General features: G+C 51.0%; 1 protein-coding gene across 8 annotated transcripts in view; it reads right to left on the minus strand.

Annotated features, from left to right (window-relative positions):
* Positions 1-19,889, minus strand: part of NAV2 (neuron navigator 2) — a 763,895-nt gene that overhangs the window by 418,049 nt on the left and 325,957 nt on the right. For 6 of the 8 annotated variants that reach the window (XM_002708951.6, XM_089310702.1, XM_008268740.5 and 3 more), the window contains exon 1: positions 1,227-2,369. The exons of 1 other annotated variant lie outside the window; for it this stretch is intronic. In XM_002708951.6, coding sequence (XP_002708997.3) covers positions 1,227-1,484 — 258 coding nt within the window. In that variant the 5' untranslated portion in view covers positions 1,485-2,369. Of the gene's footprint in view, positions 1-1,226; positions 2,374-19,889 lie in introns of those variants that run through there. One more of the 8 variants, XM_089310735.1, reaches the window with a different exon arrangement.

The raw sequence follows: 19,889 nt of genomic DNA on the forward strand, positions 1-19,889 counted from the left end.
GCCTGCTGTGGGAGCTTAATCTGCTGTGAGGGCCTTCTCCAGCCCGGAGTTCCAAAAGTCTGCTTGCAATTAGCTCCCAGCTCCAGTTCCTCCATCCGAAAGGCTAGGAATGTGTTGAGCTCTAGCCTCTGATCAGAGAGAGCTCCAGGAGAAGGTGGAGACGGTGTCAGGAGAGACGCGCTTGCCAAAAAGGTCAGCTGGTCTGTTACCACTTCCCCAACACCCGCCCCCAAACCGCCGCCCGCTCTGGCTTTCCCGCCTCTCCTGACCGGGACAGTCACATCCGTCAGGTCAGCCTGTCCCCAAAAGTCCCTGCTGACTGACTGCCAAGGGAAAAAAAAAAAAAAAAAAAGCTTGCCCCTACTCCCTCCTACCAGATTGTGGGGGCGGGGCGGGGGGTACGCAGCGGGGAGGGCTGGAGGCCAAGAGAACCTGATTGGCCCCAGCTGATTTCCTTAAAAGAGGCTGCACTACCCGCGCGCGCGCGCGTCACCGGGCCCAGCTGGGTGATGCGGCTCTGTCTGGAAAGGTAGCCGTCACCACTTCTCATCAAGCCGTCTCCCACCGCCCCCCGCACTCACCAGGTCTACCCACGCCGGGATGGCCTCCCAGAAGGGAGGGGCTTAGCTTCGCGCCGCCATTCCGAGGCCGCCGCCGCCCCCGCCCCCAGCGCAACCGCCAGCCCTGGTGCGCTCGGGCTGCAGCCAGCAGCACCTTGCCCGGAATCCCGTCACCGCCCCTAAGGACAGGCCATGTTGAAGGCTGAGGATAGCAGGTTCACTGCACCCAGCTACCCTTCCCTGGATCTTGCAGCAAGGCCAGGGGGCGTCGAACCCGGTGGGGCTGCGGATCATTCCCTGGCAGCGACAGAACCTCTAGGGAACCGATAGACAGACACACAGCTGTCGCCGCATAGCCTGCCTGCTTAAAACCAAGCCCTCCACATGCAGGACCTGACAATTTCCAGGGCTGCACACGTTTTATGAGAACACCCTGGCCGTGTCCCCAGCCCTGGATGCCGCAGGCGCGCCGGCATCTCCGCAGAGCTCCTTAGGCCAACCTTGGGCGCCCGCGCCACACCCACCGGCCGGTCCACTCCCCTCTCGCGTGCTCCCCCCCCCAACCTGCGGATCGCAACCCAACGGGTCCCCTCCCCACGCACATGGTATCCCCTTCCCCCATCCGGGCCGTGCCAACTCCCCTCTCCCCCGCCCTGCCCCTCTCACCTGGGTATCGAACCCGTTTTCCACCGAGCCGCTCTTCCGCAGCGGGGGGCCCTGTCCCGCCGGCTCCTGCAGCCCCTGCGGTTTCAGGGAGGTCTGGCCAGGATAGGCCGTCTTGCTCACCTCCACCTTGCTTCCCAACTTGAGGTAGCAGGGCTGGGGGCCAGCGCGGGCCGGGGGCACGTGCAGGATGGGCGCGGCGCTGTGCACGGGTTTGGGCAGTCCCGACTTCATTTTGGAGGCGACCAGGATGGCCGGCATCTTCTCCCGGGGCTTCGGTTTGACCAGCACGTCCCTGGCAGCGGCGGCGGAGGCGACCGCTAAAGGCAGCGCGGGCAGCAGAGCAGGCGCCGGGCCTCGGCCCGCGAGGCGCCCACCACCAGCGGCGGAAAAAAAAAAAAAAGAAAGAAAAAAAGAAATCCCCGGGCTGGGGAGATGAGAACAGCCGGGCGAGCGCTCCTTCGCGGTGCCCGAATGGGGTGCGGGAGTGGTCGGTGCGCTGGGCGGGCCCCCACCTGGCCGGGTGCTGCGGCCGGGTCTCAGCCCTCCTCCGGGGCCGCCTGTTCAAGAGCTCCGGGCGCTCGGGGGCTGCTGCCTCTTGCAATTTTCCTCCTGGGAAACCGAGGCTTGGATGTCCATATTAACTTGTCATTGCATCTCCGAAGTCAGGAGCCCCCTTTGGAAGAGACAGCAGCGGCGGGCACGCACGCGTCCCGCTCCGGAGGCTGCGGGTGTGAGCGCGTGAGGGAAGCAGAGAGTCGCGGAGGAAGGCGAGAGGGAGGGCGCACCGAGCCCAAGACGTCTCCGCCGAGAGGCAGCTGCGGCCCTACTCGCGAACACCGCAGTGTCCCCCCTCCACGCTCGCGACGCGGCAGGGGCGCGGCGAGAGCCCCGGAAAGGTCTCTCTCGGCGTGACAGTCAGTCACCGCTGCCCACGAGCCTCTCGGACAGCAAGCACCTTCGCGCCCGCGGCGCTGCACATGCTCCGTGCGCTAATAGCGCAGCAAGGCCGTTGCGGCGGGCGCGGGCACCGGGACGCGGGCCGGCGGGCTGGGCAGGGCTGCGCTCGCGAGCGGTCGCCGCGGCTGCCCGGGAAGGCTGCGGCTGGCTGCGGGGCTCCGCGCAGGGGAGGACAGGCTGCGGCCGGCGCGGCTGCGGCGCGCGCTGACAGCCCGGGCCGCCCCGACGCGCCCATTGGTCCGCGGCGCGCCAATCGGCGGCCACGGCTCTCCCTGCAAAGGGGGCGTGGCCTCAACTCCGTGGCCGCCGCGGAAACTCTGGGCCGCTCTTGGCTGCGAGTACAAAGCCGGCTGGTGGCCGTTCTGCGGCACCTCGCGGGCCGCGCGCTGCCCGGCGGGCCGACGCCCCCGCGTCCCTCCCGAATTCTGCTTTTGAAAAATGCCCTTTCGGACGCAGACGCGCGCCTCGGAACCACCCCCCACCCCACCCCACCCCCGGCTCGGTGCAGGGGAAGTTCGTTTCCTTTTTCAAACGGCTCTGGTCACCTTAACGGTTTGAGCCTTCCGGAGGCACGGCCGCAGCCACGCTGACCCTGACTGGCAGGGGCAGGGCCGTTCGTGTATCCCGCGTGAAGCGCTCAGCCATTTCTCCCCCGCCTGCTCCTCCTGGCGGGCCGGGGGCCTCTCAGCGGCTTCCCCTTGCAGCTTTCAAAGGCTGCACGTTGCACTTAACTATTTGAAGTGTTTATAGGCGAATGCAACACGCCGGGAAGCTTCCCGCCCAGAGCCGGCTCCTCCTCGCCACCCGCCGCCTGCTCTGTAATTAGGGTGGCCCGGGAGAGACTGCTGACCCCAGGAGCCCCTCCCTGACGGCGCCACGGACGCACTGGCCCCACAGGTTCCTCGACTGAAACTCGCCGCAGGGGCCCTGTTGGTCGCCTTCTGGGTTCCTAGCTTACTCAAAGCCCATGTGCCTTGGAAGGCACTAGGGACGAAGCAGGCAGGCCAGAGCCCTGCAGGTTCAGGGACAGGAGCCACCGCCCCGGTAACTGCCTGGGTTTGAATTGGTCGCATTCTTCGACCTTACCTGGTGTTCACAGGTAGAAGGCTACCTGGCGGTTTGAGTGCATTAATCAAATGGCACTGTTTGGATTAAAGGAAACGGCATACGACAGTGATTTAGTGCCCTCCCTGGAAATGTTGAGGACTGATGAAAGTTGCATCTCTATTATTATATGACGGCTGCTCCCCTCTCTCTGCCCCTAACCACTCATATTCTCCATAAGCTGTTTGTCTCTCTGTAACTTTATGCCTACCATAGCTTGATTTATGGTGCTGACAGCATTGATTTGGAACAATCTAGATGCAACAGACTGAATTTTGTGGACCCATTCCCATCCACAAGTTAAATCCCTAATCCTCCATGTGAAAGTGCTTGGCAGTGGGCTTTGGGAGAGAATAAGATCATGAGAGCGGAGCCCTGGTGACGGGACTGGTGTCCTTAGGAAAGATGAGAGGCAGACGTGATGTCTCTGAGGATGCAGCTGGGAGGAAGCAGGAGGAGGGCCCTCACCAAGAACCTCAGCATGCTGGCATCCTGACCTCAGACTTCTGGCCTCCAGACCTACAAGAAATAAGCACCTACTGTTTGCACCACTCAGGTTATGGCATCAGTAGCTCAAGCTGGCGATGGGAGCAGACCAATGGAAAGTTTGTTTAACAACCTCTGCAGCATTAAGAAGTGACTAGGGGCCTTCCTATCACAGGCAGCCCTCCCTCCTATCTTACCTTCCACCTATCCTATGTAGCAACTTCTCACTCTAGTTGGCTGAAACATACACACCCGGTAAATAAGCCTGTTGCAATTATCTTTCCTCTCTGAAATTAAGTCCCACGTGGGCCCTGCCACTTAACACTCTGCCCTTGGCCATCTGATGCCACCGCCCGTACTGTCGCCTTGCTTTATTTAACTTGTTTTTTTTTTTTTTTCAATGTGTTTATTTTCTTCGTAGGGAACAATCCTCCTTAAGTTAGGAATTGTGTTTTCACTTTCATTAGATTGACTCAGTACTGAGCATAATGCTGTGTTAAACAGCAGGCTACTCAAATTGTTATTGAATGAATACATGATGTTAGCAGCAATTTTCCGGGAGGAGAGATTGCCTTTTAGATTGAGGACCAGAGTGACACAAAAATGATATGCTGTGTTAAGTCTTGAAACCCTCTTGCTCGAAATGATGGTTCTGAAAACCGTACAATGGCTTGTGGACAGACGTGTGATCTTCGAGTTCTAAAGATGATGGAAATATTCCCACATCTCTGATGCACTGGTTCTCCGAGTGTGGTCCCTGGTACAGGAGCAGCAGCATCCACTAGAAAGCTGTTTCTCAAAGCGTATTGGATGTAAAGCTCCAGAGGTGGGGCCCAGCCATCTGTGTTTTCACCCTGGGATTTGGATGCATGGTGATGGTCGAGAACTTCTAGCGAATAGACCATGTGTTCAGTGCATTTCCAGGGTTGATTTAACCGAAATGCACATAAGAAGCACAGACGATCTTGTTAAAATGCAGATTCCCTAGTTCTGGAATGGAGCGGAGATTCTGCTTCCGGAATCAGCTCCCAGGTGATGCTAGTGGCCTGTATGTCGGATGGTGAGGAGGAAGGTGAGCCCACAGGCAGCACAAGGGCTCCGCCTCGAAGCGGTGCGTAGTTACGTGACTTTCTGTTGTGCTGTGCAGGAAAGGATCCTGAGGGTGCATTGATCTAAAAGCAGCCTGATCCATTGATAATGTCAGTCACGGGTACAGAAATGAAGAGTGTCACGCATACTGTGTATCTGCCAACTTTGATTTCCTGTTTCAGTCAAACTGGCCGCCAAGATCACTCTCTTTTTATTCATTTGCTTGTTCCTGAGACCCTCAAATAGATACAAATATTGAAATCAGTGTATTCTTTTATTAAAAGTGCTTCTTGGGGCAGGGCTTGGTGCAGCAGTTAAGACGCTGCTTGGGGCACCCCTCCCCCTATCTGAGTGCCCAGGTCTGAATCTCAGCTCCGCTCCTAATTCCAGCTTCCTGCTGATGTGTACCCTAGGAAGCAACAAGCGATGGCTCCAGTACTTGGTTACAGGCTACCTCATAGGAGACCCAGATTGAATGCCCAGTTCCCAGCTTTGGACTAGACAAGTCTCAGCAGTTGCAGGCAGGCATTTGGGGCATGTGTATGTCTCTTTACCTTTCAAGAAAACAAAATAAATGAATAAAAATTCAAACAAAGACAAAAATAAAAACACATTTGGCAAGCCTTGGTAGCTGTATCAGTGAAGAGCGTCTTCTCTGGGGAGAATAAACTGTCTAGGTTTTCAAAAAACCTTTTCTTTCTTTTTAATTACGTGGGCTGCAGATAAGGATGACCACCAATTTAAAACCCAACGTTGACAACTCCAGTTTCTTTTTCTCCTGACTCTAAGGTTTCAGAATGACCCAGATATCTCTGACAGGCTGACCTGAAGTGTATCCTCAAAGCTCCCAGGGTCACTGACCCATCCTGAGTCTGGACAGTTCCCGGCTTGCGGGAGCTATCCCAGATCAGAAGGCACCAGCTGCACCCCTGTCTGATCCTCAGCCTAGGCCCCTCGTGATTAGCTGAGCATGAATTGAGCTTCAGAGCTGACCTGCAAGTGACCAGCCCTGTCAACCCATCCTTCTTCTGAATGAGAGACCCCTGTCTGCCTGACCTCCCAAGAAGACACTGCTGTGAAGAGCCTGGATATCCAAGCCCCTGTTGTCACAAAGCAGGCAGGGATCTGGGAGAAAATTCAATAGCCTCTTGGAGATCATCAGTTATAAATGACAAAGAGAAATGCTACAAGGCTGGGGAGTAATATAAAAAGCAAAATATTCATGAGTTTATTGGGGAGGCAAAAAATTACACTAGATTATTTTTAAAATGTGCTTTTTCTTAATGTTCTACAACACAGGTTGGCCAATCAAGACACCTGTCTCAGAGACAGCACAAATGCCCATCCTTTAGTCCTGGCTGAGTGGAGTCCTGCCCATCTTATACTGCAGAGAAGCTGAGAGAAGCACCTGAGGACATCTCTTTAGACAGCATGCTCCTCCACTCACCCTACCCCAAATTACTTCCAATCACAAACTTACTTGCAGATGCGTCTGTGTGCAAATCAGTGGGCACAGTGGTCATGTTTGTTTGTTGAGAGTTGCATACTGAGTCATTGCCTGCCCATGCCCCACAGCTACTGGAGTGGGAAAAGTGTGTATGATTATGTGTGTGTGTGTTTATAGGCACACGAGGCAAGGATCCTAAGTGTCAAACAAATCCATAGCAAAGTATTGATTAATCAACGACTCTCATTTATTCAATGAATACACTGCTGAGAGCCATCCACGTGCCAGGCTCTGGCTATGATGACAGGGACAACATAAGTTCCTGCTCCCTGCTCTCAAAGCACAAAGGATACAGCTGCTCTTCCTCCACCCAAGGAGCACCCTTTCGCACTACCAAAACACTGAGAACTCACTCTGCAGTAGAGGAAGCAAATAAATGAGTGAAGCAGTGATCCCCTCTTTGCCGTGGTTTTCCTGTTTGTGGTTTCAGTACCCACAGTTAACTGTGTACTGAAAATCTTCTTTGCTTTGACTGTTTTGAGAGAGACCACATTCACATCCATTTTTGGCAGTAGATTGTTATTCTTGTTCTATTTTATTATTGTTGTCAGTTTCTTGTGCCTAATTTATAAATTGAATAGGTATGTATGTACAGGAACAAAAATAGTATACAAGGGAATACAAGAGTTAGACATCTGCTGGGAGACTTGGAGGGTATTCCCTGCAGACAAGGGAGGACTACTATGGTATAACAAATACTGCAACAGAGGCAGTGCAAAATATGCAGTGATACACCAGGCACAGAGGAGGGTCAGCCATTCATGGAGTTGTCCAGTTTGTTGATTAACTTTCTGGCTCGCAAAACACTGAAGAGTGATAGAGAGAAATCTGCTGTTTGCACCCTTAGTGTTGAAAGTCTAAGAGATATGAGTTCCCTTTTTATGAGTCTAGGAAACATTCTTTTGTTTACATCTTGTTTTATTCCACAAAGGATTTGAGGACAGCCTATATTCAATAAAATCAATAGCTAAACAAATAAGAATAAATGTAAAACAGAAAACATTATTTTTATGTCTATTATTTTCATATACTTGAAAGGCACAGAGAGACAAGAGAGATTGAAAGATCTTTCATCCACTGGTGAAGTCCTCAAATGCCTGCAACAGCCAGGGCTGGGCCAAGCCAAAGCCAGAAGCCAGGAACTCCACCCAGGTGTCCCACATGCATGGCAGGAGCCCAAGCCCTTGAGCCATTACCTGCTGCCTCCAGGAAGCCTCAGTAGGAAGCTGCATCAGAAGCAGAGCTGCATCTGGTACAGCCATGGAAGCCAGGTGTCCCAAGCAGCAGCTTACCCTGCTGTACCACAGTGCCTGCCTCTCATGTTCTTATTTAAAATTAGACTATGACTACCTTTGCCTCCTGCAGCTGGGAGAAGGCTGTGCAAATACTCATAAATCAGATCAGTGGGGAAATAAATCACGTATCACTTCCTTCCATATTCATTTCAAATCCTGCCAGTTCTGGGCTGGATTCAAGAGAGTGTCTGAGCATGTGGATGGCCAAAGGCCAGCCCAGAGCTCAGGGGTCAAGCTATATTGTAGTCTATCAGTGAGAAAAAATTCCCTTTCATGCGGGAAGATTAGTTTGACGTGCTCCCAAAAATGGAGCAGCCGGAACGATGTGAAGAGACTCCTGAAGAGGATAGAAGAAGCAAAGCAAACTAGCAAAACCCTTTCATTTCCCCCCAAATAGCAATAAGCCTGCTGTGTTACTGAACACTTTGAGGAAGTAGAGCTTTGAACATTCTTAAAGGGACCAGAAGTAGATTGGCGGTGAGTGTTTGGCACAGTGGTTAAGAGGCTGCTTGGGATGCTTGTGTTCCAAGTCAGAGTGCCTGGGTTCAGGGCTGGCTGTGCTTCTGATCTAGCTTCCCGATCATGCACACTCGGGAGGCAGCAGGTGAAAGCCCAAGTGCTGAGGTGGGAGACCCAGATGGAGCTCTGGGATCCTAGCTTCAGCCTGGTCCAGCCCTGGGTGTTGTGGGCATTTGGGGAGTAGTGCATCTTCTTACTGAGACATCCAGCGGATGGAAGTTCTCTCCCTTTCTCTCTCTCTCTCTCTCTCTCTCTCTCTCTCTCTTGTTTGCCTTTCAAATACATGAACTTTTTTTTTTAAAGTTAAGTTTTGAATCTGGGTTTGTTTTGAAACAGAAGTAAGAGAATAAGGAAGAAAAGTATGAGTGAGATAATGAGTTTAATGGGAGAAGAAATTCAAAGCCAGGGATGCCCATGAGAATGACAACTGTCCCTCTCCCCACTGTCCTTGTCCCCTCAGCGATTTGCAGAATCCTAGACAGGGAGTTGGATTTCTCCTTTGACATTGGATAGGATTATTTCCAAATTTAATTAAGAATGCCTTCAAATAGGTGTGAGGACCAGGGAAAATTTAAATAAAAGATGATTATCAAGACTGTAAGTGTGGGGGCAGGCATTGTGGCACAGCAGATTAAAGCGAGCATTTTATACATGTTACCTGTGATTCACACAACAGACCCATGAGGTTACTGTCATTTTCATTTTACAGAAGACAAAGCTGAGACCTAGAGAGGGTTCTGTACCTTACAGCAGAACCCACCGCTAATGAAGTGGAAAAGCAGGATTTGAACCCTGGAGCCTGGATTCTGGACTCCACACAGTGCACTACCACAGGAATAGGCATCTTGATCCTGACAGCAGAAATGAGCACTCCCTGTTCCCTGCTGGCCTTCACTGGGAGGCAGACAACAGGTCCCAGTAGCCCTCCAACAGGAAGCCTACGACTCATCTAGGGTGCCTGTTGAAGCCCAGATTTCTGTACCCCACCCAACAGATCTGGAATTCTGAAACTGGGAGTCTGTAGTTTAGACAAGCCTGCTGGTGACCCAATCAGCTGTCCGTAACCTTTGCTTTGCAGCCTAGGCTGTCCATTCGAGTCACCTGGGGAGGGAAAAGGTAGAGCCTTGTCCAGGTCCCCCCAACTCCCACAAAATCAGATTCAGCCAGGGGCCCAGCTAAAGCTCCCCAAGTACAAGCAAGCAGAAAAGCACTGCTTTAACACTTTACGGTGCGGGGCTATTGAAGCAATAATTTGGGTAACTTAAATCCATGCTAACAGCCAATCTGCAAAATCCTAGGTCTTTCTAAGGCCCACTTTCTAAGTGAGATTCTCTTTTTTAATAGTGTAGCTGCACGTGCAGCCCAAATGCAGCCAGGTAATTGTCCACATGCTGCACATGGCATCAGGCAGTCTGACCGTTACTGGGTGCGGGGCCTCCAGGCACTGAGCCGCGATACTCCCCACGCTCCCTCGCCGCATTTCCTCTTTTGGTTACTGCTGTCATCCTGGAAGCCTTCATGCCTACCCTCTGACTCTGCCCCAGGCACGGAGCCTGCTGAGCATCCATGGGGAGAGGCGCTCCTGGCTGATGCCTGACACCCACCCCCCTCCCCGGGAGAGGAGAGGCAGGCGGTGCCAGTGCCCCGGCTCAGGACTCTCGGAGAAGGACTGGGAATAGGGTTAACTCTTGAAGGTCTGTGCTAATGAAAGGGTGTGCTGGTGTGAAAAGTGCCTGCCATGGATAACTTTAGAAATTTAGAACTTCAATATGCAATTGTGTGGGGTTTTTTTTATTTAAAATCTTGGAGGTATTTATCTTATTACTTATATATATCCATTGGTCTATTGTTAAAATCAGTTTGCTAGTATGTTTATGTATGTTACATATTACATGTTTAAATAGTATGCTTATAAACAGAAGAAAAAGAATCACATGGAGTTGTTAACAGTGGTTATACTTATTTTTAGTTTATATTTTTATTTGAAAGTCAGATTAAGAAAAATAGAAAGTGACCTTCTACCTGCTGTTTCACTCTCCAGATTCCCAAAACAGCCAGGGCAGCAAATAATTCCATCCAGGTCTCCTGTATGGGTGATCAGGGACCCAAGTACATGAGCCATCATCTGCTCCTCCCAGAGTGTGTATTTGCAGGAAGCTGAATTGGAAGTGGATATGGGACTTGAACTGAGGCACTCTGATATGGGATGTGGGCATCCCAAGTGGTGCCTCAATCCACTGAGCCAAAACTCCCAACTCAACAATGGCTACTTATGAATGCAAATTAGGGGACTCTCAATTTTCATCTTTATACCATTCTTTTAAAGGATTGGTATTATGGGTGATTTTAGCTTCCTTTTATACCATTCTTTTTGAAGGGTTGGAATTATGGGTAATTTCAACTTAGTTTGCCATGGGTTTTTCTGTATTTTTCCAAAGAAATATATTTATTTGTTTTAATCTTCCAGTTCTCCAAGGAACATCTATTAAGCCCTGTGCAAATGTTGATGATGACAGAAGCACAGAAAGCTTGCTTACAGCCTGTTCTCTGCCTTTTCATGCTGGAGAAGTGAGTCCCTCCTCCACACACACAAAGAAAAACAGCATTAACTGTCAAAGATTAAAATCCAGTTTTCATGAAAGGCAAGTTATCTATAAAGCAAAGTCACTGCCAAGTGCAGTTGTCTTCTTCCAAGATAACTAGACACCCTGGCCCAGTCTCTTCTTCCAGGGAAGTGGCTCCTAACAGAATCATTCTCAAGTGCTAAGACCTCTCTTGAGTAGAGGGGTTGGAGGTGAGCTGTTGGTTTCAGGACAGTCCCCTTCCTGCAGAGGGAGGACAGAATGCAAAGTGCAGAAGGAAATTCTAGTTAACACTACCCTTCGGCTGGTCTAGGAGCTGTCAACAAAACAGACACCCATGAGGATCTTTTGTGTCCTGAGATCACTTAGAGCTATATGAAGATTTGAGATCCCAAACAGCTGTGTTGACTGCCGCTCTCTCTTGAAACCCAAGGCAAATCAAACCTCAGAGTTCGATGGGCGAAGAACAAAATCAACCGAGATTGTCTTTTAGTTTTTGGCTGGGAAGATAGAGTTTTACAAACAGTAAGGCGAGACGTTGTTAAATCTTCTTCCAGAGAATTGCCTGGCAACCTTCTTGAAGCCCCACATTGCACCAGGATCTTGGACAGTCACAGATAAATGTTATCAGCACTCTCTCTTTGAGGCAGTCTGGAAGTGCCTCCAGTATGAAGTTAGGCTCCTTAGGCTGGGGTGAAGGCAAGCAAGCATCCTCACCCGGCTTCCACACAGACCGCCTTTTCAGGGACTACTGAACGAGCTCCCATTCAGGATCACTTGCCTGTTGGGGTTTTATCCTTCCTGACACGGGACCCCAGGGCACCGTGAAGGGCTGGGTCTGGGGACGCAGAGTCCACTTTGGAAAAGCCGCTGGCTGGCCAGGCTGACTTCCTGTTGAGTTTTCAAAGACAGGCTTTGAGAATCCTCTCCCATGACCATGTCAGCTCTTTCTTTGCCTTTGATCCTTTATGCTTGACTTTCTGTCCTGGCTGGGTCCCCACAGCCCCATTTTCTTCTGCTTTCCCTACAGCAGGATCTGGCAGAGCCTCCTGATCGCTCCTCTGTGCTTCCTGAGCGCAGTGCAAGCTGGAGTCAGGCAGATCTGGGTGTGAATCCTGACTGCACCTCCTACTAACAGTGCAAGGATCTCTTGCTCTGCTCCTCAGCTTTCTCAGCAGTAAAATGGGAATGATGATAATTATGTCAGTCGTGATAATTTGAAATAATGAAGTCAGAGGGCTATGTGTGAGACTCAAACCTTGTAGGTGCTATACTCATTCATTCGTTCAAATAATATTTTAGTGTTCCCCGATGAAAAGCAATGAACTAATCACTGGGAATACAATGTTGGCAAGAACCAGTGTTCTTTTCTTATAGAATCTGAGAAATGGACAGTAATTGCAAAATTACATTGGTGCCTGAATAACTAGTAAATGAGGCAGATACTATGTTAACAGTTAAGGAACCTAGACCCCTTTAGGCTGTCAAGGCAGCCAGGCATCTCTGGAAAAGTCATGTCTGGGGCAAGATCTGAAAGGTAAAGATGGTGACCAGGCAAAATGGGGCTTTCGTTCCTGCCTACAATGCACAAAGTGTGGAGGTTTGCAAACAGCCGGGTCCCCAGCTTCACACTGTCCTCCCTCTGAGTCCTGGGGAACAGACAATGTCAGGGTTTCAGTTGTTCTTCCCGTAGTGGCTTAGAGAGGTGGAAGGAGTCCTGTAGGTGTGCACAGATACCGAACTGCTAGTGTATAATGTTGGCCTAGCCACTTAACCACTCAGCCTCAGTTTCTCACCATTGTTGTTAATGAGCCTCACCTCCAGGGATGTGGTAGGAAGATTAAATGAGAGTCAGTAAGGGGGGAGGGTATGGCGGCTGGAAGCAGGTGCACTGGAGTTGGGCTGCAGAAGTGACCATATGGGTTTGAGCCCTGCCACCTGCTAGTCATGTGACCTTGCACAAGCAACTTAACCTCTCTGTGCTCTGGGGTTCCCATCCATGACATGAGGTTTGTAAAAGTCCCTCCCTCACCGGGTTGCTGGAAGGATGAAATGAATTCACACACACAAAGCACTAAATCAGTGACCAGCACATGGCTAGTGGGACCACTATAAGTATCACATATCCTGGCATCAGGTAAGTTTTCTGGCCATGGTGCCTTTTCCACCTGACCCAGCCTCACCGCACGACCTCCTGGCATGGACATGTCTGAGTGTGTGGGAACTTCCATTGCTAAGATCTGGACCAAACACTCAGAAGCTGAGGTCATGAGCCCAGTGCAGATCCCAGCCTTTTTGGGAGGAACTCATGGGTCCTGTCTGCCATCATGCAGAAGGGCCCTACCTGTATCCTCGAACTGAGCTGTCCATGATGGACCAGGCAGGAAAAAGAAGGTAGAGAGAAGGTGAGGAAAACTCTCTTTCAAGACTTCTGCAGGCCAGGAGGGGGGCAGAAAAGGTGCAACCTCTCTCACTGAAGCTCCAGACCACATCTGCTCACTCCTTACCTGTCTCCTGCCCAATCTGGTTTACAATTAGTTGCACAGTCAAGGCTAGAGTTGCAAGGTAAAGCCTATGGGTATGTCTGTTTCTCCCAAGACATCCATTCAAGGTGCTGCACCTACTCTCTGCTAGGGTGTCAATACAGGTATTCCTCCCACCACCACCAATGGCTGACTTTAGCCCAAATAATCATAGTGCCCAAGGCTATTATGTGAGAAATAGGCTTTGCTGTTAGCAACTGCCTCTTCAAGCTGATATCTTTATGATCCTTCCAACTCCACAATTGAATCCAACTTGCCAGGACCAGCCTGGGTGTCCTGGTATCCCAGGAGCTGGTGGCAAGGTATGGGGCAAGAACAAAAGTGCTACGGGCCAGAGTCTTCATCTCATTTAAATTTCTTCATACAATGCCTGGAAGCAATATTTTCTCCTGTTTCACAGATAGAGAAACTGAGGCACATAGCCCTCGCTGAAGGTCACACAACCAGGAAGCAGAACTGGGGTCCAAATCCTCCCTTGCCTGGTTCTAAATTCCATGCTTCCTCCATTTGCCATCACCAAGCAGGCCCTGAATCTCTGAACGTGCTTCTCATTTGCTAAAGATCTGTCAAATCATTGCCTCTCATCGGCACGGCCACTGATTCCCTGTGGGTCCCAGAAAGGGTGCCCTGGGCGGCTCTCTCCTTCCTTCAACAGGTGGCAGAAGACCTGGGGAGGAAGAGGTTGCTTCTGCCTTCACAGGACAGAGGTCTAAGCCATAAAGTATTGGAGTTCAGGTCTGGGAAAGCTCAGACTTCAGAAAATCTGCAGTGTGCTCTCCCCCCTCCTCCTTTTCCTCACCCCTACACACACATGCACACACACACACATTCACACACAAACTCACACACACACACACACACTCACACACACTGTCCTCGTGCAGCTTGCATCTGGTGGAAAGGCGTGCCAACTGAGGTGTTGAAATCCGTGGAGAGTCATGATTTGGCACCTGTGGAGTACTTTTCAGCACTTAGGAATGACAGCTTACTCATCCCCACGGCCCTTCCAGAAAGGTTGTGTTCGTGCCATCCCGGAGGGAAGAAATCCGAGGAAAGGCTCTGAGTGGTCAGGGCCAAGCTGGAGTTGAACTTCTCACCCCTGCTCCGTGGGGGGAGCCACAAGGCCTCTCGTAGTTTCCTCCTGCTGTTTGAATTCCGGATGACCTTGGGAAAGCCACTGACCCTCTGCAGGCCTCCTCGTCTGCAAAATAAGGAGGTTGTTCAGTGGCTCTCGAGGACTTGGCGAATCCACGGGGCACCTTGGGATACGGCAATGGCAGCTGGCGGGGCCCGATGACAGCTACCACTGATGGAAGGTCTTGGGCACACTTACTTGGTGCCTTATGATTAAAATTCGCACTTTTTAAAACAAACCTGCAAGGTCAGAATGTCCACCTCATTATAGAGATGAGAAAACTAAGCTTCACAGAGGTCACGGGATTTGCCCCAAACACAGAGTGATACTGCTGAACCCGGAGCCCACTCCCACGTGTACCGATGACACCCACTGCTTCCCAGGAGGCAGTCTGTCACCTGGGTCATGTCTGGAGCAGGGCCATGGCTTTCCCGTGCTTCTGCGACTGCCCCATTGGTGCTTAGCCCGGGGCTCTGTGATAAGCGGGTAGTGAAGGTGCTGGGGGGCTTGATGAGCAGCTTGGGCACAGGTGCTGGGTGGGCCAGGCAGCTTCCCAGGGAGGGAAGGCACAGAGCCAGCTGCTCTGGGGCTGACCCTGCAGTCACTGATAATGCGTCGAAGCAGGAGTGCAGTGGGGAAAAGGCGCAGGAGGCCCTTCCCACATTCCTCCCCACTCAGCACGGAGCTGCTGTCAGAGCCCATTGCCGTCACGGCACGTCTGCACCTTCCGCGTGCTCTTCCAAAGATGCTGACCTACTTTCTGTCGGGCGGCAGTGTGTCCCAGCAAACGCTTTCCCACTTGAGAGGCTACAGGTGGGTGCTGCGCCCATGATCTGCTGGATAAAACCCAGCCTTCAGGCCTGAGTCCCCAAGGCCCTTGCTGCCCTGCCCTTCCTTGCCTACCTCTCCAACTTCCTGTCCCTGGTTTTTCTTTGGTCACTTGCTGCCACCATTTGCAGATACACTACAGTCTCTCACACCTCCAGGCGGGACAGGTAGCACAGTTCTGAGGTTAACCCAGCTCTCAGAAGACGGACCTCCTGGGATCCTATTGTATTTCTACAGTGCTGTGTAATCTTGGTCAAGCAACTCAATGTCTTCATCATTTCCTCATCTTTGAAATGGGTGCAATAGCAGTATCTATGTTGTAGGAAACTTGTGACAGTTAAAGAAAAAATAGTATGTTTTCAGAGCACATTCCAGATGATTCTGCCATGCAGGCAGGTGTGGGGAGCAACTGGGAGCAACCCGGACTAGACTAAGTTACTGGAATTAAGACTTATTCTATGTATCTGCTCTCCCACAATATGGCGCTGGGAGAGGAGTAAAAACAGCTTCTACACAGCTGCCTCCAGTTCAACCAATAAACTGTAGGACCTACTCCTGATTGGAGGAGAGCAGCGTACTCGGCGTGTGGGTAGCAGAGTTGGGATTGGTGGAAGAGGACTATAAAGGAGGAGAGAGACAACATGCACCAGGAACATCTAAGAGGAACATCTATTCGAAGGAACACCTGAGCAGCCCCCGAGAGAGCTGGCCGGAGGTGTGCCGCTCCCCCGCGGAAGTGGGGAATGTGGCAGGGGGAACCGCCAACCCGGGAAGAACCAGCAGCAAACCCGGGGAGGGCCGAGCAGACAAAAGAACAGCGCAGGGTCCTGTGTCGTTCCTCCACGAAGACGGGGAGCGACATAATGGTGCCGTGACTCAGATATGAAGCCTAGGCAGGGTTTAGTGTTGTTCCTTCACGAAGAGGGGGAGCGACAGGCAGGGTTTGGAATGCCTGAGTCAAACCATAATCTCCAAGAGGGCGGAGCAGTTGTCTTATGTGTCTTCAAGTTCTTGGTACTTATCTGGCATACAAAGTTAGCATCCTGGGAATAGTTTTTGAAGGAATGAATGAGTCTATGTATTTGGAAGATTTAAATGTAAACAACCCTGCCCTCAAAACCAGACACCCAGCCACTATCGAGAACTAGTTTCCACCTAAATCGGCAACCCACGATCCTGGTCATCAAGAGGTGCCTTGGCTGAGAACTCCAGAAGAGAAGCTGAGTTGAACTGGGCCAGGAATGAACAAGTGGACATTTAATACCCATCCCCAGACAAGCTAGGAGCAACAGACGAACTGGGACTCGTGCAACAGAGAAGAGAAGGAGCCTTCCACCAGAGACAGAGTTTTGGGTAACTCACTATTTAGATGTTTACTCTGCATTTCTATTTTTTTTTTTTTTGGTCAGGCTTTTGTCCAAGTCTCACGGCCCATGCCAGGTTTAGACTTGAAATGAACAAATGCATTTCCTGAGTCCTCACACCTAATTCCAAATGGAAATGCTAGGAAGTGTTTCTGACCAGCTATACTGCTGGGACAAAAATTATTCTTAGCACAATAGTGTGGGTGGCAAGCCAGGTTTTCTTCCTTCCTATGTGATTGATGTTCAATTAGGCTGCTGAAAACTAGGACAGCGTTTCTATGTGTGGAGGAAAGGTTGGAGGGGGCACGATATAGCATCTCAGTGTCAGGTAACATTTTGCTTTTCCTTCTTGTGCTATGCTGTCTTGAAGGGCTTCATCCAAGGAACTGTTTGCATATGGAGTATAATGGAATTCAATGAAGAGGGCCACAGTGCTAGCTTTGCATTAGTCAAGATCAATGGGGAAGCAAGAAAGAAAAAAACCAGGCCATTCAGTGTTCTTTAGTAGCACTCAGGTGGTAACCCAGAAGAGTCAAAACTCTCACAATACATGGCAACAGAGGGCATATTTCTCCAGCTTGCACTATGCATTCAATCAAAACCAGGGCACCCAGGCTGCATTAAAATGTATGCAGAGGCCCAAAGGAAGCAAAGCTAGGAAAGTCAACATTTAGAGAAAAGGCTGGAAGCAAACATATTCCAAAGGACCACTCTGTGTTAGGTGCACTGTGGACAGCATGTCACCTTTGCGGAGTAGAGCATGGCCATTCCTTGTTTACAGATGACAAAACTGAGATGACAGGGAAGTTAGGTAATCACCTCCATAAGCAAGTGGCTGAACTGGGCTGTAAACGCAGAAGATGGATTCCTAAGTCTGCATCCTTTCCCACTGTGTCATGTCTTGGGCCAGAGAGCGCTGACTCAGGTCCTCAGGGAAGGCCACCTGGGGTTGCCAAATAAGGGGAGGTAATTGATTACACCTGGCTGGGGGAGTGAGTGAGGAGGCAGAGCTGGAGGGGATGGCCTCACCAGGTGTTCTGATGCCAGTGTGTTCCCTGGCTTGGGAAAGTAGGAGTGTGCCCCATTCAAGCCAAACAGCAACCGCTGTCCGGGCCATGGCATTGGCTGGCGCATTGCCGCTGGCTGCTGCTATAAAGGGCAGCAGGTCACACCTGGGAATACAGGCTCCAGAAACAGTGAGAGCTAGGCCCAGGAGCAGCCCCCTTTCTAAATCAGAGAGGTACAAGGGAGAGCTAAAATGACAAAGGACCCCCACTAGAGCTAAATAGATATAGGCAAGCTATGGCTGTTGGTTACTGAAGTAGCCCACTCTCCAAATCTATCTCCATGGGCCCAGGCGGCTCTCAAACAACATTCTATGGAAAGAAGGATCCAGATGCCACCAGCTTGACCCAGTGACGAAGGTACATTGAGGGTATGACATAGTGGCCGATTCAAGATAAAAGAACGCTGGCTGTACCTGTTTGGGATCGGAGATGAGTTACTCTTACCCTGAATCTCTGTTGCTTCATGTGTAAGATGGTGAAAAAAACTAACACTTAACTCCTCTGGACCCCAGAGTCCCGTGGGTCCCTCTTGTGTGTGCTCTGCCCTTAGCGGTCACCACCTGTGCTGGGCTGCCTTCGCTGGAGCCCTCTCACCCATGCAGGCAGAGTCCCCTGTGCTGGAGCTGCAGGCATATAGACAGCCCCGCTCACTCTTCTTGAGTTGGGATGAACTCTGAGGTGTCATTTAAGCTCCAGAACTCTCCCTCCCACCCCCAACCCCACCCCATCGGGCTGAGGCTGGGACCTTGCCTAAAAAATCACACCCTGGCTTGCCTTCTTCTTGGTCCCCATCCTACTTTCCCTTTTTGCTTTGTCCTGGGAGCAACTCTAAGAAATCTCAGATTCTCTTAGAGGTTGCTTCTGAGCAAGCCAACCTAAGATGCCACCTGGTTGGGTCATTGTAAAGATTAAGCGATTTCCTCCATGTAAAATGCCCAGCTCAACACCTGGCTAAGCAGTGACCTATAAATGGTCACTGTGCATGTTTAGATGGAACCTGATGAAGTTGCCAGTAATGGCTACTTTTGACTCAAAAGTGGCAATTCCATCTGGAATAACCTAACGTGCTTGTATGGCCCAGGCTCATGACAGTCTCCCACCAGCCATGGTGAAGACGAGACATGGCCTGGTCCATGGACCCCAGCCCAGTGTCCCTTCTCTCTGATCTATCCTTCCTAGAGCAGGGCTGGCCACAACTGTTCCCTTGGTCACTGGTGCTTGGGCTTGACCAGGCTGGGGCTGGGATGGATGCACTTGTTATTCCACCAGAAAACCACGTGAATCTGGGCTCCACCTGGCACAGGAGACAGGGCGGGGAAGCCATCTGTGTTTGTCATAAATAGGAAAAACGTTTTCAACTGTCCCAAGAGCAGTGTTTGGTACACATATTTTTTGTTTTATTTTCCTCAAAAGATGACTTTGGTGGCCTCTTCCCACCAGCTGTTGTGAGCCTACTCTTTGAAGGGCTGTGGTGTATGTCTGGGACATTTCGGCTTCCAAGGCTACACAAATGACTACCGGCTTCGTGTTTGCATGGCAGGCTCCCGGCTGACAGGGACAGAAAACGAGCATGGAAAATGGCTGTTTGTGTTTCCTCTGGCTGTCCCCCTCCAACCTCATGATAGTGCGGAAAGTTCATGTTACAAACAGTCCATCCCCTATCTCAGCCAAAACACAGCGTCCCCTCCCCTCCGTCACGAGAGGACCCTGTGTTGGGTGAGACTCTGTGCAGGGGTATGGCTTCCAATAGAGAAGCCAAGGCCCAGACTGGTGAGCAGTGAAAGAGAGAAAACCAAGGGTACCGAATGACCTGCTCAGATGACAAGGCCCAGTCCTCGCTGACTTGGGAGCTACAGAGCATGGAGAGAGGGTCTTGACCAGGTGCCCTGTGGAGCTTGGGTAGGCAGCAAAACCTGCCCAGTGAGGGCGGAGCCTTGGCTGTGCTGTGACCTCAGCTTTTACCCCATCGTGCAGAACTTTTACCATCTGGTAGAATTCATATGCTCTTTGCTCATTTATCGTCCATTCCTGTTCCTCCCCTCCCCTCAACACACACTTGGATGTATGCTCTATAAGAGTAAGGATTTTTTTTCCTGCTGCATTCCCAAAGCCCAGAACACAGGACAGGTGCTCGATATATATTTATTGATGGAAGGAATGAAATATAATTGCCTATATGGTCAATAT

The sequence above is a fragment of the Oryctolagus cuniculus genome, chromosome 1 (genome assembly GCF_051225735.1).
Source record: "Oryctolagus cuniculus isolate XC-2025 breed Fujian yellow rabbit chromosome 1, ASM5122573v1, whole genome shotgun sequence".
NCBI classification, from domain to species: Eukaryota; Metazoa; Chordata; class Mammalia; order Lagomorpha; family Leporidae; genus Oryctolagus; species Oryctolagus cuniculus.